This window comes from Mizuhopecten yessoensis, unplaced genomic scaffold, assembly GCF_002113885.1.
Source record: "Mizuhopecten yessoensis strain PY_sf001 unplaced genomic scaffold, ASM211388v2 scaffold3229, whole genome shotgun sequence".
Classification (NCBI taxonomy): domain Eukaryota; kingdom Metazoa; phylum Mollusca; class Bivalvia; order Pectinida; family Pectinidae; genus Mizuhopecten; species Mizuhopecten yessoensis.
Window position 1 is genome coordinate 2,044,481 of NW_018404940.1, and position 24,001 is coordinate 2,068,481.

General features: G+C 35.2%; 1 protein-coding gene across 1 annotated transcript; it reads left to right on the plus strand.

The window, feature by feature from the left end:
- Window positions 1–1,327: 1,327 nt before the first annotated feature.
- On the plus strand, window positions 1,328–18,994 carry LOC110447167 (PGAP2-interacting protein-like). The gene is made up of 15 exons (XM_021492680.1): window positions 1,328–1,501; window positions 2,913–3,225; window positions 4,380–4,534; window positions 5,891–6,077; window positions 6,385–6,524; window positions 7,998–8,234; window positions 8,623–8,748; window positions 9,382–9,479; window positions 11,015–11,114; window positions 12,119–12,254; window positions 13,778–13,842; window positions 14,226–14,367; window positions 16,184–16,333; window positions 17,117–17,272; window positions 17,767–18,994. Exons 1-15 carry the CDS (start codon window positions 1,429–1,431, stop codon window positions 17,846–17,848), a joined length of 2,160 nt encoding a protein of 719 aa, XP_021348355.1. The 5' UTR covers window positions 1,328–1,428; the 3' UTR covers window positions 17,849–18,994.
- Window positions 18,995–24,001: the final 5,007 nt, after the last annotated feature.

A 24,001-nucleotide genomic window follows, 5' to 3' on the forward strand; every position in this document is an offset into this window, starting at 1 on the left:
TTGCAAGATTAGCTTGAAATAAAGGTCATGTTATAACTTGTAAGCTACCGAATGTATAGGATAGAATATTAAAAGTTAATGGTGTGTTATTTTTGTGTATACAAGTTTTAAGTCACTGTCTAGTACTCCTACTGCGAAAGACAGTCGTCAATAACTCCATTACTTTGATCGGCAATATCATTTTAGTAATGGAATATATGATATGGAATATGACGTGAAGAGTAAGTAAGCTATATATATAGTAAGCTATACTAGTAAACTATACTAGTAAACTATATTACTGAAATGTTATGTTACAGAACTCATAGAATATGCTAGAACTGTACTGCGACAAAAAAATAAAGCACGAACTAACCCTTTTGGCGACTAATGAAAAATTAAAATAACTGCATCAGCATTAACGTTTGCTTTAGTTTATGTTTAAATATACATGTGTTAATACGGCAAATATCGATGAACACGTTTGACCATTCCTTAATCCATATTCGTGAAAACAATATCATGCTCAAACTCCGATAGTGTGCTCAAAATCAATTAATTGCAATAATTTGGGAGGAATCGTGGAGAGACTTTAAACCCAGTAGTTTGACTGTGTTGCATGAGTAACAAACTTAAGGCAGTCGGTATGAGCAGACTTCGGGAAGATAATGCTTTCGTGAATTATAATACGGTCATATAAAGTAATTCTACATGTATCTCATGTTTGGTAACTATGGTGACATATGTATCGGCGGTCATCAGCATTGTGTTTTACGTTAAGTGTACCCACTAGACTATATATGGCGCATCGAAGTGTAAAATAACGTCCATTCTACTTCCCGAATGTATTGCTATCATTTGTCCAACAAATGGCGTAAAACGTCTTGGCGAATTATGAACGAACGTTATTATATAGAAATTTCGTATGTCAAAATGGAACACTTTTAAATGTTTTGGTAGGAAGCGATCCATTTGGCAAATTAAATAAGGTCAACATGAATAATGTCTATCGAAGTTTTATTGTAGATTATATTCACTATGGTAACCATAGAAGTTATATCAAAATTGTCGATGTTGTCAAATTATGAAAGCGAGCGCATAAGGCACACCATATTATTTCTTATTCTTACAAAGAATCTAATAATTTTATGAGCTTTACTAGTATATCTAATGTCAATCGTAATTAAAAGTCATCGTGATATTTTGTTTTGTAATACCACAGGAAATGCCTATCCAAGGGCGCCTGTTTTTTTCCGAATTCCGGATTATCTGTCCAGTGTTTTGTTTTTATTTTGTTTCAGTACAGTCTTTATCGGAGTCGATCAAACGCTTTAATCAAAAACAAAAATAAACTTAAAGCGTCTTGAAGATACTAAGACGCGGAAGGAAATACTTTTTCGAACAATTTTCGTTACAGCAGGCTATCCTAGATGACTTTCACCAAGGACTATGACATCCACTCATAAACCGAAAACCATCGAGCACGATTCACTTCGTGCAATTTGCCGGGAAACCATACATGGTAATTGAAGAAGGTCGATATGTTCACCATTTAGTTGTCATGTACACGTACCAACGACCCGCGTCTCCTCTTGCCCCGACACCAGACTTGACATTTTGATAAATAGGTCTGGTGTAAGGGCTAGAGGAAACGCGGGCTACAACGATACCAGCATCTCTCCTGACCGCCCAGCCTAACATTAATTGGTCGAAATACACACAAAATTTGGGATGCATGCCATAGTCCATACGATAGCTCATATTTCGTGAGAGGTGTGATTTGATCAGTATTACTTTTATAGCGGAACTGGATTGGGTCGATCGTCGGCGACCAGATAGCTTATTTGGGGAAGAACGTCTGTCTAGAGTTCGGAGGGTCCCGGGTTCGAACCCCGGCGCTGTGGTGCATTTTTCCTCTCCTGTTAAAGTGGTGCCTGTGACCAACAATTGTTTCAACCACTTGGTATAATGCTTGGCAAAGGGATACCCTAACCTTGGTTGTAAGTAGTTGTGTCTTTGAGGGTGAAGACTTAGAAAAAGGAGGGCGGAATGTAGCGGAACTAGACCGGGTCAATGACCAGGTCGCTCAATTGGTAGAGCATCCATCTAGAGTTCGGAGGGTCGGGGGACTCCCAAATTTGAACCCCGGTCTGGACGTGCATTTTCCCTCTTCTGTTATACTTTCATATACATGGCCATATCATTTGGTATGACAATACAAGCTTACGTCAGTCTCTAATAGTTGTGATGTGGCTCTTACACTACAAACAAATGGACATAGATATTCTGTATATACTACTGCAGTACTGAATGAAGATCACAGGGGTTTGTTACAAATGTCTACAATACACATCTGCTGTGCTGTGACCCATATCAGAATAACATATGTGTATTTCAGACTTTTGTAACAAACTCTGTGTGCATGTAGATCGGAAATATTGACTTATTATATTAAATGTAGCTGATAGTATTAGGGACCATGCATGCTCCTGACAGAGTGACATCACCTTGAGTCTTCGCCTGTTGTACTGTATACTGGGTATATATTATGTGTAAATCAAATATGATTTTGGAACTAAAATATTTGGCAGGATTACACAGAGTCCAAATTTGTGTCAGTCATATTATACATTGTATATTAACATTTTAAATGTCATTGTATTATGTAAATATACTTTGGATAAAAACCCAGGAGCATAAAGAAATGACAGGATAAACACACCAACACAGCAATCAGTTATTCATACATTCAACAGGTTTCTTTTGGTATTACCACAGAAACAAATATACTGTGATGCATCTAGTCCCAAAGATTATTTAAAAATCCTTTCTTCAAATTAATTGTCTCTAAAAATCTATCTTCCCCATGGTCTTCAGGTTTATTTTTTGACTTCTGATAATATCAAGGTTGATCTGTTCCTGTTTTGTTTCAGGTTATGTATTTTGGTCCTTGTTCCAAGGTCTTGGACCTATGATATGGTTCTATCCACTCAATGAACTAGACATATCTGGATATGAAACCTTTGCTGCCACATGGTTCTTTCCCATTGTACTCGGTCATCCTTCCATCCTACGCCTGGTACAGAATCGATGGGTCCTTGGTTTCCTGCGACTTCTGGTGGTGGCTAGCCTCAGCTCGTTCCAGGCCGGTACCACCCTGAGCAGACTTGCTATACTTGCCTTAGGAGTAGGAGTCTCCATGTGGGTATTTACTGCCACCCTATGGAATCCAAATCCCAAGATAAGGTAAGAAACTTGACCTTATGACTAGTCTATGTGTTCCCAATGAATTTGGTGGTAAATTTGATACTTTTTCAATGTTCTGATTTTCTAGGTCCTTAGTTACATAGAGAAACCTATGAAATCCTGGGTAACAACCAGCTGTTTACGTTTTGGGGGTAAATAACCCTCATTGGGGGTTTCTGGGGAACATTGTCACACACCATTTTATTTCTCATACTTGTACAAAAGAAGGCCATGAGTGTTTACAGTTACTGAAAGTATTCTAGATATTTTACCTCTGAATGCTGACTTTAAATTTCCAGAGGAATTAATTGAGCACTGACGTTGACAGGACATTTTGATAAGCCCTGAAAAAAGGTACATGTTTCTACAAACATTCATTATATATGTTATCACTATAAAGTTTTAAAGTTGGTTGTAATTCATTCTGTGAATAGGAATGATTTGCATACAAACAATGGAAAGTATAGGTATATGTCTGCATTCAATGACAATCAGATAGGTGTTTTAATGTGTTAATCATGTGGTTACATAACTAAAGTTTTATTTTTAAACAAACAGTATTTTTTTTTTTTATTCTTCTCACTGCACACAAAACAAAATTACTTTGGAAACCACAGCTAAATCAACATGGAATCAAAAACATATATATGATATTTGACGTTTATCATAGTTTTACACATTGGACATTCAGAGACGTTTTGAATTATCTACCCCTGACCTTTTTTTTCAAATTGAAATATAGGAATGGCTTTCTTTTGTATGTTGTTTTGGTTGTTATGAACTTGACCTTAGACATTATGATGATCTTGAAGGTGACTTTGATCTCTCTTTGACCTACTTTTGACATTAATAGTTCACATTTTTTGCTACAGTAATTGTCAATTCTTAACTCAAGTACACTGATTTGACCTCTCAAGAGGTAGAAATATTTTAAGGAATGTATTAAGCGTATAATTGAAGCTGACTTTGCCTTTGTGTCTTCAGCTTAATAACAATTTCAACTAAAAAATTAAGGATATTTTAAAAAGTATTTCAGAAGTGAAATTGCGTTTTAAAGATTCATATTGGAAAAATTACTAAGAAACAAAACATCAAATGTTTATAATATGACTTCACGCAATAAGCTAAAAACTTGGCATAAATTTATTTTCCAGAACCAACACATTCTGGGGTCTAATACTTGGCCTTATGTTGTTTGTGATGTCTCGTATCTGGTTTGTGTCTTTCATTCCTACATGGTGGAATGATACATCAAACTCCATAATCATTGCTATAGCAACAGTTGCTGTTATAGATCAAATTATTTCAGGTATGTACAGTTTTTATCAGGTGTGTAGGCATTTTGTCTGGTAAAAAGATTTCAATAATAAAATCTTTATAAATAGAACATTATATAGTGCCATATTGATTTTTAGCTCACCTGGCACGAAAGTCACAGTGGTCAAATATGTTAAAAACTTTAAACAACTTCTTCTGAATAACCAAAATGCCCAGGGTGATGATATTTGGCCAGCAGCATGCTGGGGTAAAGGGCTATCAAGTTTGTTTAAATGTATGACCTTGAATCAAATTCAAGGTCACAAGGAGCAAATATGTTCAAAATATTTAAACAACTTGTTCTGAATGACCAAAAGGCTCAGGATGTTGATATTTAGTCAGTAGCATGCTGGGATCAAGGACTACTATGTTTGTCAAAGTGAATGACTTTGACTTGTATTCAAGGTCACATGGGTCAAATTTGTTTAAAATCTTTAAACGACCTCTTCTGAATAACCATGGGTCCCAGGATGTTGATACTTTGCAAGTTGCATCCTGAGATGAGAGGCTATAAAATTTGTTCAACATAATGACTTTGTTCGACTTTCAATCACAGGGGTGAAATGTTTTAAAAAAAAATAACAGGGTCTTTTGAATGAATTTTAATCATAAGTACTGATATTTTGCCTGTAGCTTTATTTTAGATCAATTTTAAGGTTACAAGTGTGAGATTTATACCAGGTGAGCGATGCAGGCCCATTGGGCCTCTTGTTATACCTGATTCCAGTATACCCCACCAACTTCATTGCGGGGGTATACTGGAATCAGGTTGTCCGTCTGTGGACTCAATATAGTACTGTGTACTCCTCCTAAACTACTGGATGGATTTCAAAATAATTTGCTGATAAAAATCATTGCAGCTTGGAGATATGCGAAAGTACTTTCATTAGATTATCTCCCTTTTTTATAAAGTTATGTCCCTTGGTTCATAAACCTTCTCTAGACCATGACATTGGATAGAAAACGCAAGAACTTTTTTTTTATATTTTATTCAATTCCTTCCAAATTTGGTATGGTAATACAAGAAGCAATAATGTTAAACATATATAACAGTTTTTTGCCAGGTTTCAACTTTCTGTGTTTTGAACTTTTACCAATATAGTACCAGATACTCCTCCTAAACTACCGGATAGATCTTAATGAAAATTGCTGATAACAGTCCTTACAGCTTATTCATTCTAACCCTTTTAAAAGGAGTTATGTCCCTTTCATTTTAGTTGTGGGATCAAAACGATAGGAATGTCAGTAAAAAATTCACCTTATATGGTTAACATAATTAATATAACAATGAATTTAAGTTTAGCAGTACTAGTTATTTCACCCGTAGAATCTGTTTCGCTATCAACAGGTGCTGACATTGTTGACCACAAGGTGGGTCAGCAGACCTATGTTGACCGTCCACGCTGGCTGACCACAGCCTTGGGATTCGGCAGCCTGCTGTACCTCACTCACTGGTGTTTCGGGGAAGTGTCCTTAATCATACGTTGGACCGTCCATGGCTACCCTTCACACGGACCCCTCCCCAACCCCTGGGGGTAAGGTCTTCTAATTCAAAAACATGTTTATATGAATATGACCAATTTTTCCCAAACACATTAAAAGAAGTTTATACATTTAGCGTTTTTGATTTCATGAATTTAAATTATTGGAAATTTGTTAATTTTAGAACAATCATGAACATATGATTAAGCAAAAAATTAAATATTTTGCAGTGTCCAGATATTTCAGTTTTTAAAAATATTTGTGCATAGTGCTGAAATATTTCGGTTCCTAAGGACTCCGTATGATTAATATGGTGGTGTACACTGTATGACATTGTCCCCCCACTGTGTGATGTTGTAGAGCACTGGTCCTACTTTGTCTTGCCGTGGGTGTGTACCTATCGCCACGACGACAACTGGCCCAGAGTAAAGTCTGGTGGCTGGTGGCACTCGCCAGTTTTGCTGCACTCTACTATCTCCCGACTTGGCAGGGATATATTGGTAAGTAATGGTATCATCCTTTTAACTACACTCTGAATATCTTGAATTTTCAGTGTTTAGTGACCGACAGAGAATACTGTTCTTCATGCCTTATAGCATATGTATCACAAAATTGCTGTGTTGGCAATTTTTTTTTATTTTAACATAAAAGATGTGTTAACAAAAAAAACTGTATTGACAAAACATTGTATTTATAAACTAATCTATCTACAGAAACGCTGTATTAAAAAAAAACTAGAGGCTCATGGGCCTTAACAGTCACCTGAGTCCTACAGTATTAATTTTTGTTGTTGAAATACGAAGTGGAGATAATGATGTCAATCCTCCCTACCAAAATTTGAGTAAATAAAAGTTAAGTATAACTTTAAGTTAAGTTTGCCAGGACCATGAGTTGATCATTCCTACCAAGTTTCAGTGAAATTGGCCAAGTAGAACTTGACTTTAAGTTAGAAATAGTTTTTTTAAATGGCGGCTGTGACAGCCATATTGAATTTCTGATTGACCCAAAAAATATCAACACTTTGTCAAGAACATAAGTTGATCATTCCTACCAAGTTTCCGTTAATCGGCCAAGTTGAACTCGACTTTGAGTTTGAAATATGTTTTTCAAAATGGTGGCCGTGGCGGCCATATTGGATGTTTGATCAACCTGAAAAATAACAACACTTTGTCAGGACCATGATTTGATTTTTCCTACCAAGTTTCAGTTAAATCGGCCCAGTAGAACTCAAATTAAAGTTTGAAATAGTTTTTCAAAATGGCCGGCCCTGGTGGCCATATTGGATTTCTAATCAACCCCGAAAAATAACACTTTGTCAGGACCATGAGTTGATCATTCTTACCAAGTTTCAATTAAATATGCCCAGTTGAATTGACTAAGTTTGTAATGGTTTTTCAAAATGGCTACTGTGGCGGCCATATTTGATTTCTGATCGACCCGAAAAATAACAACACTTTGGCAGAACCACGAGTCAATCATTCCTACCAAGTTTCAGTTAAATCAGCCCAGTAGAACTGGACTTAAAGTTTGAAATAGTTTTTCAAAATGGTGGCCATGGTGGCCATATTGGATTTCTGATCGACACAAAAAATAACAACACCTTGTCAGAGAGTTGTCAGTAACATTCCCATGAAGTATCAATGAAATACCTTTGCCAGTATTTCAGCTAAGTTGAAAATGTAAAATGTTAACGGACGACGCACGACGGACGAAGACGGATATAGCAATATTAATAGGTCAGTGACCTAATTACTAAAATACTGTTTCACTTAGAAAAACTGTCTTAATAAAAATAATGTTTTAATAAAAATAATGTTTTCACAAAAATCTTTATTCACAAAAAACCTGTTTCTACAAAAAATGCATTTAAAAAAAGGCAACAGTTGTAACTAGACCAAGTTTATAAATGGGAGTAACTTAACATGGATTTTCAATTTTTATTTCAATCCAATTGTGTGGCAACTGTTATACAGGTGGTCTAGTGCTGGCTGTCTACACAATGTCCATCTGGCCTGAAATGACTGACCGATTGACCTTATGCCCTCCTGCTAGAACTCTGTTCGTGGTAATGGTGGTGTATCTGGTTGAGATATTTTTCTTCGTGTGGACAGTGGCCTACAACTTTGTCCCGGGCGGAGTTTACACACGAGAACACACTGACTACCTCATTCTGGCTGTGATGGCAGGCATCTTCCTCGGGCTGTTTGCAGGTCAGGGTTTATCTTTCAGAAGAAGACGCATTTAGTAGGGCTTTCTAAGAAGCATTTCATAATCCCTGTTTTTTTGCCTATAAAATTTTAAAAAAAAGTTCCTCTGTGCTTTCATTTATGTGTCCATTCATCAAGCTATCTGCCGTCAATCACGTTTTAAAAGGACATTAACCTAAGTAGCCAAATTTTTGAAGGGGAGACAACTTTACAAAATGGTAAACTAAATTTCCCTTTGGTGTTCTTATGGGTATTCTCCATAAAATATGGCTTCCTCTTGCACGCTTCATCTGGGCCAACAAGAGTGGTTATTGCGAGTTAAAAAACTTATTTTTTGTGTTATAATTTATGTTAAGATACACGATCATCATGGGCATAACTTGTTACATAGGTGGACAGAAGAATGTTCCGAGTCACACTGCACATGTTGAAATCAACAACAACAGCAACATGGCAAGTCGAACAACAAACGCTGATATCAACAACAACAGAACGCCGTCCAGAAAAGTACTGTTAGGTAAGAACTGGCACTGGACAAAAATAGCTTTTGTCGGGGTACTGAAAATTATTTCTCTTACATTTCACAGGTACTGTTCTGTTTTTGCTAGGGAAAACATCCACTTTTCTCTTCCAGTTGACTGAGATACCCACAGTTTTGGTCAGGGGGAAATATTTCTGTCTTACTTATAGGGTAAAGACAGGGGAATACCCCTGTCAGAACAATTATTTAAGTCACATCAACAATAGCTCTGATTTCCTGAAAATTATGCAATCAACATTTGCATTTCATGAAATTACCACTTGTATTTGAGGCAAAATAATTATTCCCCAACATAGAAGTAAGACAAAAAAAATCAATCCTCTGGGTAATAATCTTTAATGTCTTGCCCTCAACAAAGCCTCTGGCTAGACATTTAAGATGTTATCCCTTATGTTGAGAGTTTTCTGTTTTACCCCTAAGGTAGTCTATTAGTCTTTACCTACTCACATGCATTATTATCCTGAAAACATCATCACCGTTGCATCATCTATCAATGTAGTGTAACCAAATAGGCATCATCAATTTTATTGCACATATAATGAGCCGGTGATGATGAAACAGTGAGTGACGGAAGTCAATTTATTTAATATCTTTGTTTGTCTATTCCAGTGTTAATTATGGTAACATGTGCCGGTTTGTTAGGATTTGTCGCAAGAATTCCTTCCATGCCGTCCAATATAAAACAGAATCCAACAGACCCTGATAAGGTAAGCAGATCAATATGAAACGTTATGATTAACTTTAAGCTTACCTCATGGCCTGAAGGGCTAAGTAACTTTTAACTTAATTTTACAACAGCCTGTACCTTTATGAATTGAAAAAATGTAGCATTATTTATACTGAAATTGGGAACATATTCCTCATTTTTGGTCGTTTTGGGAAAATAAGGCACTTTTTATACGACTGTCAAATTTGACGAGAGGATTATGGTATGGCATTGTCCGTCCGTCTGCCCAGCGTAAACTTTTGATTGTCCAGCAATCTCCTCCTACATTTTTTGACCGATCTCTTTGAAACTTGGTATACATCATAATCATGATATGAAGTTGTGTCTCCTGTAAAAGAATTTTGATTCGACAATCCTTCCAAAAGTTATTGCCTTTTGTTCATTTCAGTATTTGATTTTTGTCCGGCAATCTCCTCCTACATTTTTCAATGGATCTCTTTGAAACTTAGTATACATTATAATCATGATGTGAAGTTGTGTCTCCCATAAAAGAATTTTGATTCAACAATTTTTCCAAAGGTTATTGCCCTTTGTTCATTTCAGTATTTGATTTTTGTCAGAAATCTCCTCCTACATTTTTCAACAGATCTCTTTGAAACTTAGTATATATTATAATCATGATATGAAGTTGTGTCTCCCTTAAAAGAATTTTGATTCGACAATTTTTCCTAACCTTATTGCCCTTTGTTTATTTCAGTATTTGATTTTTTGTCCGGAGATCTTCTCCTACATTTTTTGACAGATTTATTTAAAACTTAGTAGGCTAAATAATTATGATATGTTGTTGTGTTTCCCTGAAAAGAATTTTGATTCGACGATTTTTGCAAAGGTTATTGCCCTTTGTTCATTTTGGTATTTGATGTTTTAATCTGGAGATTATCTCCTACATTTTTATAGCATGTCAGCTAACCGCTCTTTGAATGATGCAGATCTTATTTCAATGTAAGAAAATATATAACGCTATATGGCATTCGACGGGCGTATATTGTTCCGCCCCTCGGTTCTCTTGTTAGCTAGGGGAAACAGACTGTATTCGGCTGTAAAACTGAGAAAACAAATGTCAATGTCTATTCTCTTCTTTCAGATGAAATAATCAGATTCTAGAAATATGAGAGTTTAGCAAATTCTTTGGTTGAAAATACTCAATTTTAGGGCCAAACTCAGGAATCTCCCTTTCATGGTCCATTGACTTTGTAAGCATCTCCATCAACATTAAGTTTTTGCGTTTAAGTTAGTTACTCTGATATGTGCATAGATGGTCAAAGCAGGACACACGGGAGACTTATCAATCAGAATGACATGTTTGAATCAATATAGCATTAGCTGCCTTATCAGAGTGGTCAGTTTAAAGATTAATAATCTTTCCACATCTATAAAAGAAAAGTTTCCATTTTTGTTCAGTTCAAAATTTTAAGTATGAGGTTACAAAGCTTTTTCAGAGATTGAAATGTGGGAGTTAAAATATGGACCATATATAATATTTTGTGTCAATGTATATGGTTTCTTTCACAACAGCCAAAAGTATTTTCCGCCATGATATGGACCTACCACTTTGGTTACGATAATAAAGGCTGGCCGAGTCTAGAGAGGTCAGCACAACTGATCAAAGACACAGGTGAGAATATTAACGAGCAATAGGTGTGTCATCCTCAATATCCAGGGGTTACGCCCACCTACCCTCTCTAGGTAGGTGAGCGTAGACCCTGGATATCGAGGACGTAGGTGAGCGTAGACCCTGGATATCGAGGACGTAGGTGTGTGTAGACCCTGGATATCGAGGACGTAGGTGAGCGTAGACCCTGGATGTCAAGGACGTAGGTGAGCGTAGACCCTGGATATCGAGGATGTAGGTGAGCGTAGACCCTGGATATCGAGGACGTAGGTGTGTGTAGACCCTGGATATCGAGGACGTAGGTGAGCGTAGACCCTGGATATCGAGGAAGTAGGTGTGTGGGCAGATATCTGTAGACAATCAAGAAAACAATTTGTCAGAGGCTTGAATCCTGGTTAATATATTTTCTAGGAAAACCTGTAGGTAGAAAACAAATCGTTTTATTTTATAGAATTATTTCGGTTTGTCCCATCTTTACTTTCAGAATTGTTCATGTGTTGTAATGGAGATTAGTACCAGTGTTCTCCCCAGAATGTTTTGAAAGAAGCATGGTATTTCAATATTTCTGTTAAAGCAGCACTCTATGTAAAATCAAAGCAGCATGGTAACTTGAGATTTACTATGAATATATATATGGCAGAGAAGATCTATGATAGCAGCATGGCAAGAAATTATAGGAGCATGGTGCTATGCTGCAAAAACAGCCTGGGGAGAACACTGAGTACTGCATGTTTTTACTGTTAAGATTTGTTATCAGGCCCTTGTATTTTTACATTTCCCTGTCATATTTGTATAATATAATTCCTGCCTCTTTTTTTCCAAAAAAAGTATTGCAAAAAAAATGTAAAAAAAATCTTCAAAATACTGTATTGAATTGTGAACTGCTACTATAGTTTAATCATTATTATTTGCTGTTCTTTGATAACCTTGAACTTTGGTTTTATGTTAAACGAACTTGTCCTTGTTAAATATAGTTTAAGTTCTGTGGCCTTGACCCTGTGCTGTAGGTGCTGATGTAGTGACCCTACTGGAGAGTGATGCCTCCAAACCTTTCCTTGGTAACAATGACCTTGGTCTCTGGCTGGGGGAGAGACTGGACATGCACGTGGACTTTGGACCTGCCACCAAAGATCACACATGGGGGTAAGTCCACATTTGGAGTGAACAAGAAGAGCTGACCATCCATTGGACACCATCTAATTCTCAGATATTCCCAGGGGGTACTTAAGCTACCTCAGACATAGGATTACCCGATAAGCCCAGAGGGTATTTTAGCTACCTCAGACATAGGATTACCCGATAAGCCCAGAGGGTATTTTAGCTACTTCAGACATAGGACTACCCGGCTAAATACACATCAAGGTGACAGAAATTCTTGCCTTCCACCAGCTGGCAACACCACACATCTAATTATCGAAAAGGACCAGTAAAATAATGGAGCTATGTCAGGAAACATTTGCTTTAGGATGGGCTTGAAACTCTAGTCTTTATCAGGAATGGCCAACATTTACCTGTCATAGATGGTCAGAGAATAGACTTTATCAGGAATGGCAAACATTTACCTGTCATAGATGGTCAGAGAATAGACTTTATCAGGAATGGCAAACATTTACCTGTCATAGATGGTCAGAGAATAGACTTTATCAGGAATGGCAAACATTTACCTGTCATAGATGGTCAGAGAATAGTCTTTATCAGGAATGGCAAACATTTACCTGTCATAGATGGTCAGAGAATAGTCTTTATCAGGAATGGCAAACATTTACCTGTCATAGATGGTCAGAGAATAGTCTTTATCAGGAATGGCAAACATTTACCTGTCATAGATGGTCAGAGAATAGTCTTTATCAGGAATGGCAAACATTTACCTGTCATAGATGGTCAGAGAATAGTCTTTATCAGGAATGGCAAACATTTACCTGTCATAGATGGTCAGAGAATAGTCTTTATCAGGAATGGCAAACATTTACCTGTCATAGATGGTCAGAGAATAGTCTTTATCAGGAATGGCAAACATTTACCTGTCATAGATGGTCAGAGAATAGTCTTTATCAGGAATGGCAAACATTTACCTGTCATAGATGGTCAGAGAATAGTCTTTATCAGGAATGGCAAACATTTACCTGTCATAGATGGTCAGAGAATAGTCTTTATCAGGAATGGCAAACATTTACCTGTCATAGATGGTCAGAGAATAGTCTTTATCAGGAATGGCAAACATTTACCTGTCATAGATGGTCAGAGAATAGTCTTTATCAGGAATGGCAAACATTTACCTGTCATAGATGGTCAGAGAATAGTCTTTATCAGGAATGGCAAACATTTACCTGTCATAGATGGTCAGAGAATAGTCTTTATCAGGAATGGCAAACATTTACCTGTCATAGATGGTCAGAGAATAGTCTTTATCAGGAATGGCAAACATTTACCTGTCATAGATGGTCAGAGAATAGTCTTTATCAGGAATGGCAAACATTTACCTGTCATAGATGGTCAGAGAATAGTCTTTATCAGGAATGGCAAACATTTACCTGTCATAGATGGTCAGAGAATAGTCTTTATCAGGAATGGCAAACATTTACCTGTCATAGATGGTCAGAGAATATTCCAGCAACTAATCCTAATCATCTTGTGGTAATAATTACAAATTTTTTGTTTGATTTCAGGAATTTGATTTTGTCCAAGTATCCAATCATCAAGTCTACACACCACCTTCTGCCTTCCCCGCACGGTAATTAGTGTTTGATTTTAGTTGGTACATTCTAAACAGCCCTTTATAACACAGTAAGCTCCTGCAGGACCAAACACTTAAAGGAGAAAACCTGTATTAAAATGACTGCTGTGTGCCAAAACAAGGATAAAAAAATAGCAAAGATAAAGAATGATTTGAAAATTGATTGCTCTCTTGGGCACCTGACCTGTAAGAGATACATTTTCTGTAAATTATCAAAAATACTTTTTGTCTTCTTAAAAATCCCTTTCCAAACTGCAAACAAAGTTTTTCGGAAAAAGTATCCTTTTCTGGTCTAGTATAATTCAAGATTATAAAGTTAGAAAAATCAAAAATTTCATCGTCAACTCTCACTTGTTAAATAATATATATATTCTGTACAGGAGAGTTAGCTCCAGCAGTGACCGCGAGTGTCAACATAAGTGGTCAGGCCGTCGACTTTGTGGTCACTCACATGGGCAATGACCGCGACATTCTGGACAGGAAGCTGCAGGCGAAGTTCCTGGCCAAAGAACTGGACAACAGGTAAGGACAAATTTACTTGGTTCTCAGGCCTGCGCGCATTTCAATTAGGGCACTGCATTGCTGATTTTATCGTGAAAGTAATAAAAAAAAAACGTGAATGCGCCAGCCACTATCTTTAAAAAAATCCGGAAAATTAGTCAACATGTCGTTTTTACTCGTTAGTCACCCAAGTCCCGAAAACTTTTGAATAAAGATAAGGAAATTGATATACAGGCAAGCATAAACGATTATGACTTTGTCTCGTGTACAAATGGCGCTCATTTCGTTACAAATAAGGACTGGAGGGGTTCGTGATTCTTGTCTGGAACATCGTGGGGGGATTTTCGGAGGCTTGCTCTATGACGGGTCTCTACACAACTATAAAATGACAAGGTAATGCTCACAATGAACGGTTTACAAACTACACAATAAAAAAAAACGCCCTCGTCTCATTTTTGCAATGTATAATGATAAAAAAAAATACCTCCCTGCCGCATCTCTTTTGAAAAAAAATGGCCTGAGAACCAAGTAATTAATTTTGTTTGGCCTAACTAACTTTACATCAGTACGTGGTCTAATTAACTTTACATCAGTAAGTGGTCTCATTAACTTTACATCAGAACGTGGTCTAATTAACTTTACATCAGTACGTGATCTAACTAACTTTACATCAGTACATGGTCTAATTAACTTTACATCAGTACGTGGTCTAACTAACTTTACATCAGTACATGGTCTAATTAACTTTACATCTGAACGTGGTCTAATTAACTTTACATCAGTACGTGGTCTAATTAACTTTACATCAGTAAGTGGTCTCATTAACTTTACATCAGCACGTGGTCTAATTAACTTTACATCAGTACGTGGTCTAACTAACTTTACATCAGTACGTGGTATAATTAACTTTACATCAGTACGTGGTCTAATTAACTTTACATCAGTACGTGGTCTAATTAACTTTACATCAGTACATGGTCTAACTAACTTTACATCAGTACATGGTCTAATTAACTTTATATCTGAACGTGGTCTAATTAACTTTACATCAATACATGATCTAACTAACTTTTCATCAGTACGTGGTCTAACTAACTTTACATCATTACATGGTCTAATTAACTTTACATCTGAACGTCGTCTAATTAACTTTACATCAATACATGATCTAACTAACTTTTCATCAGTACGTGGTCTAACTAACTTTACATCAGTACGTGGTCTAACTAACTTCACATCAGTACATGGTCTAATTAACTTTACATTTGAACGTGGTCTAATTAACTTTACATCAATACATGATCTAACTAACTTTACATCAGTACGTGGTCTAACTAACTTTACATCAGTACGTGGTCTAATTAACTTTACATCAGTACATGGTCTAATTAACTTTACATCAGAACATGGTCTAATTATCTTTGGATGCATTTTCACACTGCACAACCAATTTTGACATTATCTTGGTTTGTAACCCTGATTCCATTTGTGCACTGAGAGCCTAATTGATTGTCATACAAATTTTTTCTGTCGACACTTAGCCTGCTGGCCTCTCTGCAGATCAGATAGAGATGTCAATTTGTCAAATGACAGGCACATGTTCATAGGGAAAAAATCTTCTGTATTAGATTGTATGACCACATGGAGTGCTGATGTAGAAAATGTCTCCTGATATCACTTGAAGACATCGGCAGGAAACCTAGCCGTGAACTAAACTTTCCTATTTGGGAGTCCTGGGGATGGATAGCAGTTAACCTGGAATAACCAACTTGAAAAATTTCAACATCTGATATCAAAGCTTTTTCTGGCTCAATTTATTTTATTAATTTTTCCCCAGCCCAAACCCTGTAATATTTCTGGGTTACGTGACATCTGCCCCTGGTAGTCGAGACTACAAAAAGCTGCTGAAGAAAGGTCGGGTGAAGGACATTGACCAGACTGACCGGGACAGGTGGTGTGAGTACATTATGTACCGTGACCTTATAAGGTAAGTACAGAATATGAGGTCAAGGCCAGTCAAATTCATACTGAATGTGAATAAGTGGCCCAGAGAATAGTGCACTCGCCTTTCATTAAGACAGCTGGGGTTTAACTCCCTAATGGCACCTGAAAAGGTATTGGGTCACCTGCCCGACCATTATAAATTCCTGGTTAGCAACGTTAAATTAAAGTGTAGGATCCCCAGTAGGCCGATCCAGAGTTTGACTCAAGAAAGTTATGTTTTTTTGTTCTATTCTTATTTTTCAAAATACATGTATGTCTCTCAAAAATGAGTTTTTTCACTGTAAAGGGAGATAATTGGTCAATTTTGTAAATTTTGTTTGATTATTTTAGAGAGCTTTCACCTTTATTAAAGCCTTTTTTGTTGACAGTTTGTGAAAATAAATTTCTATAATAGCGTCAAGTTATCTCCCTTTACAGCCAAATTTTGTTTTTAAAAAACTGCAATTCTATAAGAGGCATTGCAGGACATTTTATTTGGAATATGCCTGTGCAAAATGACTTAAAATTAATATTTCATGATAGTGCCAGTCCTGATGGTACTTGACACCCTTTGTAGAATTCATTGTAGAACAGTGTTTTAGTTCCATCTTCTTTTGAACTGTAACATCAGTTTACAACTTCAGATTTCTTTAGATTTATAGAGACCTTGTAAGTTGTTGTATCTGATTTATCAATAAATTTGGTTGAAATGAGCAATGTTTTAATTTAATTAATTCATACAGTGTGTATGTCAATATGATGATACCCACTTTCGGAATTTTTACAGACTAGGGTATGCTAGGATCACCCATGGGGGCCTGAGCGACACCGAAGTTCAACTGGCAAAATTCCAGATTCCAGAAGATCAAAATGACTTCAAGGATAACACGAGAGTGGTCACGGATTCCAGTCGAGTCGACGGAATTCTTAAATTCAACACCAGGTATCTACAGCCTTAAGTGATAACATATTCATTTACCAAAGATAAAAAGGTGTTGTATTATGGCATCATGACAGTTGAGGCCCGGTTTACATGTCATGTTTTACCAGGGGATAAAACTGGAAGTAAAAGCCATTCTGATTCACAACAATTTCTAAAATATTTCAAACCAACCTTATAATGAAAACAGTTTTTAAATCTCCCACATGGGTATGTAGTAATCACTTTGTCCATGTGTCTGTCTGTGTAGCTGGTGTAAAATATATGAAATGAACACCTGAACATTTTAAGTTCAAATTTACACAATAACATTGAGTTCTACATCTAATTAGATTTTGGTGTTCATCAGTCAAGGTTAAAACTGATTAAAGACTAAAGACTATGTCTTATTATAAGCTATTTCCATATGGGTGGGTGGGGAGTGAGTAAGTTGGCGGGGAGAGGGGGGATTATATTCATGTGAGCCTTCGCTCAATTTGTTTTTATTTCTGTTTCAGATTTGGGTATTTTCATGCTGGTCATGGCTACTTTGATGGACACAGATTCCATATGAACACACCTAAGTATTTCTTGCCTTAACTTGGTGGCCTTACCTGTCCAATAACACCTGGATTTTCAGGTGTTAAATCAGAATATTGATCCAAAGACCGTCCGTACCTGTCACATACAACACACCTGGGAGAGGATTTCAGAAAGTCAGGAACCGTCCTCTGTGTCACAAATTATATACTTGCAGTTTTAGGTGTAAATCTGTAATGTTGATCTTTATAAATGCTGCCTTACCTAACAGATAAGACACAAACAGAGAAATATTTTTGAGCTGCAGATGTTTATTCTACAAAATGGAAAGTATTTATGTATACATCTGTACACTAGAAATATTGAATATGCAGTGTCACATTCCAATTGAATGCAAGTTTATTGTTTTCTTAGTCTTTTAAATGGATTTACGGGGGGGGGGGGGTATCGGATTATGTGTGTTTAGAAGACAGTGACAGTGATTCCTCATCGAGGCTTTCACTTCCTGTATAGGAGTTAACTCTAGCCTAAGCCTGAGGATCGACTCCATATGTCTTTCACTTTGGATGCAAGGAAGGAAAGAGCTAATCACTAATGTTTTCATAATGGTGTCACTTAAACACTTTTGTATTCGTTGTGATAACCTAGTCCTTATAAACTAAAATATGCAATTATATTTATGTGAAGATTTATGCACTAGTTAGGTACCAAATGGTTTATTTCGTATAAAACCCCCAAATTTTTATTAACACATTGCCAGCAGATTTTTATCTTTCCTTAAAATTTTATCAGAATTCTTAATCTGTGATCAGCCACAAAGAGCTGGGTTCATCTTTCAGATTTTTACAGCTTAAAAGCTATTTTTACATTTAATGTAGGTTTGGATTAAATTTTAAAGAAATATGTTATGGCCATGATTTTACATGATGTATGAATTAAGTCTGTGGTTTAGTATGTAATGTCTAAGATTTGACATGTAAAGTATATGGTTTTATTTGTTAAGTCCATGGTTAAGCATGCAATGTCCATGGTTTTGTATGTAATGTCAATGGTTTAACATGTGAAGTCAATGGTTTTGTATGTAAATTCCACGGTTTGACATGTGATGACCATGGTTTTGTATGTAAATTCCATGGTTTGACATGTGATGTCCATGGTTTTGTATGTAAATTCCACGGTTTGACATGTGATGTCCATGGTTTTGTATGTAATGTCAATGGTTTAACATGTGAAGTCAATGGTTTTGTATGTAAATTCCCGGTTTGACATGTGATGACCATGGTTTTGTATGTAAATTCCATGGTTTGACATGTGATGTCCATGGTTTTGTATGTAAATTCCACGGTTTGACATGTGATGTCCATGGTTTTATATGTAAATTCCACAGTTTGACATGTGATGTCCATGGTTTGGTTTGTAAATCATGGTTTCATATGTAATCTTCATGGTTTTGTATTCCATTCACCTACTTTTTACACTGAAAGTGTAATTGTGTTTAGACAATGGGCTGTTTTATGTTATTTTGAAAATATGTATTTCTTCAAGTCATAATAACACTGATTAAATAGAAGTCCAAAAAGTTGTTACCAGGAATTAGTTAATCATAATGGAGAGATAAACACTAAACAGCTAATAGAAGTATATTTTAATTTCATTGCTTTAATCTATGTACGTGTAAAAATAGACAAATGCAACTTTTGCCGCTGAAAATAAACTGTGATAGACCAGTGTTTTTGTAAACACTGATCACGTGCCTCTGGATACGGATGAAAACCTTGTCCATAAAATTGGTATTTAGGACCTCCAAAATGCATTAGGTTTCATTTTTTAACAATTTCTGTGCCTGTGGAATGATCTGCTTTGAGAAAAGATAATTCAAATCTGTAAAATACCAAAGACAAACAAAGTGCCAGGGGTTGGTTATCCTAGTTACATATGTGTGTTAGACAGTTTGTGTGTGATACAGTGTTTTGTAATACAGAGTTGTGAATGTGTGTCACATTGCGGTGTTGTTAATATATAACTACTATGCTTAATCTATTACTGTCTGATCATGATTTTTTTCAATTATTTTGATTACATGGACCAGTCTTCGTAGCTTATTGTAACTTTTTGTCTCGTTTTTGTATTCAGAGAAAATTAAAATATATGTATGTCTATCTCAAAAATGAGTTTTTTCACTGTAAAGGGAGATAACTGGTCAATTTTGTAAATTTTGTTTGATTATTTAAAAGAGCTTACACCTTTAAGCCTTTTTTGTTGACAGTTTGTGAAAATAAATTTCTATAATAGTGTCAGGTTATCTCCCTTTACAGCCAAACTTTGTTTTAATTTTAATGTGTTTAAAAAAATAGAATGTTATACTTCATACTAAATGTTATAAATATTGGTCCATTTTGTCCAAAATAATCACAAAATAACATATCAGATGGAGATTAACCCTACAGTTAATGATTAACTGGGTATTGATGTTAATGAATAAGATAATTTATATATACATATCACTGGGGAGGTTCTACAAGAAACTCTTGTCATTTGTGTTTTATACATATCAATATATATACAAGAGATATTTGACATATCCAGCTAATTTTTAGATAAATACCATATCACCTGTCTAAACTGAACCCTCTCTTATCTAGGGTATCTGGCTAAGACAGGTTTCTCTTTTGCTTCTTGTAATATTCCTGTCTTGCTTGAAGAAATTGTGCCTTGGTGATAAAGGCATTTATATGTCGGTAAGTTGTACATTAGAAATAAGATTTATGCAGGTTAATATTTTCTATACATTTTCTTGTTATATATATATATAAAATACAATGTGAATAGATTGTTTTTAATACATTGTATAATAAGTAATACATGTTGGGTGAAGGTTCGGATGTTTTATGAATTTTAATTCGAAGTACTTTGTTATTATATATAACCTTGTTTTATCTTGATTATCCTTTTTAATTTATGCACTTATGACTTCACATGATGATGGGGTTGTTTTTACATTGGTAAAGAAAATACAAATCCATGCAGTATCTTATTTGCAATTTGCAATTATTTAGTCTAGTGTTATTTGCAAAGAAAGGTAAGGTAGATACTCCTAGTACACTGTTTTGTATTGCCAACAGTGAACAGTTCTAATTTGTTCTGCAATTTGCTAACTTCAGATTTGTTTAAAATAAATAGAATTTAATTTCCTATTTTTCTGTGATGATTCATTTACTGGACCTCAGAATTATAAATCTGGGAGTTTATATGCTACTGAGCATCCTGTTGTATTTGTCAATACCTGACAGCAATATTACTGGAAAAAAATCTAAATATTCCTATTCCCTAAAAAGATCAACAACCTATGACTGATTTTGTCAAAGTTTAAAAGAAATAATGACTAATTTAACAGAAAAGTAACTTTACAGTAGAGTAGTGATGGGACTCTCTTTGTAATTGTCATAATAAATATTCACATTTCACGGTTACCTGACCTGAAAATATACAAACGTGTTCACACTATACAGTATTTAACAAGAAAAACTGATAAAAAGTCGTTACTGTACAGGTGGAAATTCTTGCCTGTGGAAATGTTTGTGTAATGAACCACTGAACTGATTGTGGTGTCGGAATTGTCGCTGTTCAGAACAATGGTTCTGAAATCTATACAGTAAAACCTTGTTAAACTGCCACCATTTGTTTTGAGAAACTTTGGCATTATAAAGGGGTTTCACAACAAGTTGAGAAAAATGAAAAAAGAAATTCTTAACAAAATTAGAGAATTGGACATTAAATGTTTTGGCGGTAAAGGAGGTGGTAAATGTACTAAGAGGCATTATGTCAAGGTTTTACTGTATGTTTCCACATTTCGGAAATTTCCTCTTTTACAGTATGTAAATAGCATAGTGCCGACATCAAAACTTTCACTGCCTCTCCTGTCGCGTCCATACATACAGGATGAACTAGTTATCCTGATTTTTTTAATGAATATATTAAATTTCAGAATTCATTGTCATTTGAATTTATAATTTCAAATTTTTAAGCGAAAACTTCTTGACAATTAAGTAGTACTTTGTATGTAGAAGGGTGGGTAGAGTAAAAATGTCTACCTGATATATAAATGAAATTCATTTTTTTTTATTTTTTTTACCCCGAAATGTTTTAAATTATTTTCACCTTGTTATTAAGCTATAACCAAGTTGATCTTCTGTAGTTATAAATTAAATGAATGTTTGATGACATCGTTTCATGTTTTTTGGGTTTATTAGAAATTAGTTAAAATAAAAAATCAATTTACTGTTTTGATTTTTTTGGAAAGAATAATTTGTTTTAATTTAGTGAAGTATTGGGAATCATTCATTAAATAAAGAGTTATTTTTCACTTTAGTGAGAATCATCATAAATGAAAATATGCGCTAGTGAAAAGAGCACAGATTTAAATAAGTGAAAATACAGAATGAAAAAAATATGAGTATAATAACCAATCAGAAAGATTGAAGAATATGTGTTAACCAATCAGAAAGATTGCAGTATGTGTTCAGAATTGTCCTGGGTTGGTACATCAGAACACTGATGTCATAAAGGCATATTCCACTGAACAATGTAAGGAGATTTTGACATTCTAAACCCTCACACTTTTCAATACAGGGTTGTTTTCATTGATTTAGAGAAGTAAAAATATAATTGACAGAATGGTTCTGTACTTAATAACCATTGTGAATCTTAAGTATGGCAGAACACTTCAATATTTTTAGGAGTGTCACAGAAAAATAGAAAATTAAGAAGTTATCATATGCCACACTTGTGCAATAGAAATGATTTTCAACAGGAAACCATTACATATTATCGTCAATGATTAATTATTGTGAGGAGTTGACAAATTATTTGAATTTTATTTTCACATGTTGCCAAACTTCATTGAAGTAGTATAGCATATATGAGGCATTTAAATACATTCCATTGTATTTTGAAGAAAAACAACTTGCCAATTTTTTTGCCGCTTGAAAACATCGTTATATAATGAGTTTGAGTATCACACTTCAGCATTTCCTTATACCAAGGTACATGTGTATATATACCTTGTGTATTGTTTTATGAGAAAATCATGGTTCATTATTAGTATATTCAATATATGCATTTCTTAGCATTCAAATTATTCTTAATACAAAATACAATTACTTTTTAATCATTCCTTTGTTTGAAAATTTTATATATGGTCACTCCAACTGTTAGCTTTTTACATTCCATTGTAAAAATATCCATGTGTTGTTTTTGTTAAAAAATGAGAAAAAAGTGTTTTTGTTATTAATGTAGATACTATACATATGNGGGGGGGGGGGGGGGGGGGGGGCTTAGATGTTGTAATTAACAATTTGTTGATTTTGAATTTACAAAATCAGCGCCAAAAATGAACAGGCAAAACATATTTACACAAAATGAAATATATTTAACCGCATCATCATATATTGCTGTTACAAATTTTGAAAACCTTGAACAATGAGAAGTGTCAAATGGGAAAATTTCTCCTCAAATCTATGCTTTTACAGTGTTGTCAATAGGTGTACTGCCAAAATCACGAATGCCCAATAACTCTTGAACTAAATAAACGAAGGTTACATTTCATTGTAATTTTATTGCGTTCTGAGACAAAAGTTTGTTCTGGTGTCAAAGTGATAATTTATGTGATAAAATGCAATTACAATGTTTGTTTGTGTAATAGTTATTACTCATTACTAGAAAACATGTTTTGACAAATTTTATTGCTCAGTAGGGGTAAACATATGATGCCCTTAATTGCTGCTCTTAACATAAAAGTGTCCTGGGTGTTTAGCAGTTTGGAAAATTAAGATGAATGCAGACGATTCCCAAATCAAAAAAACAAAACAATATAGTAGACATTGTTTGAAAGGTTAGTTAGTTAATTATGGTGAAAGGATAGAGCACTAGGATTAGAAAAGGACAGATGGCTCTTAAAAGATCAAGGTACATTGTACCATACATGCCAAATCTCACGTCGTGAGGCAAAATCTCACAGATTTTCACCTCCGATAAAGTCTCGTGGTGTGGGACATGTATGTTGTACATATACCAGTGTAAAAATCAATTTACCTACACTGTAGAATGTCTATATGTAAACAGTAAAACCTCGATATAATGCCCTTTGTTGTTTTTTCCACTTTGTTTACTGTCGACAAATTTTAAAATCCCCCCCCCCCCCCCCCCCCCTCTTTC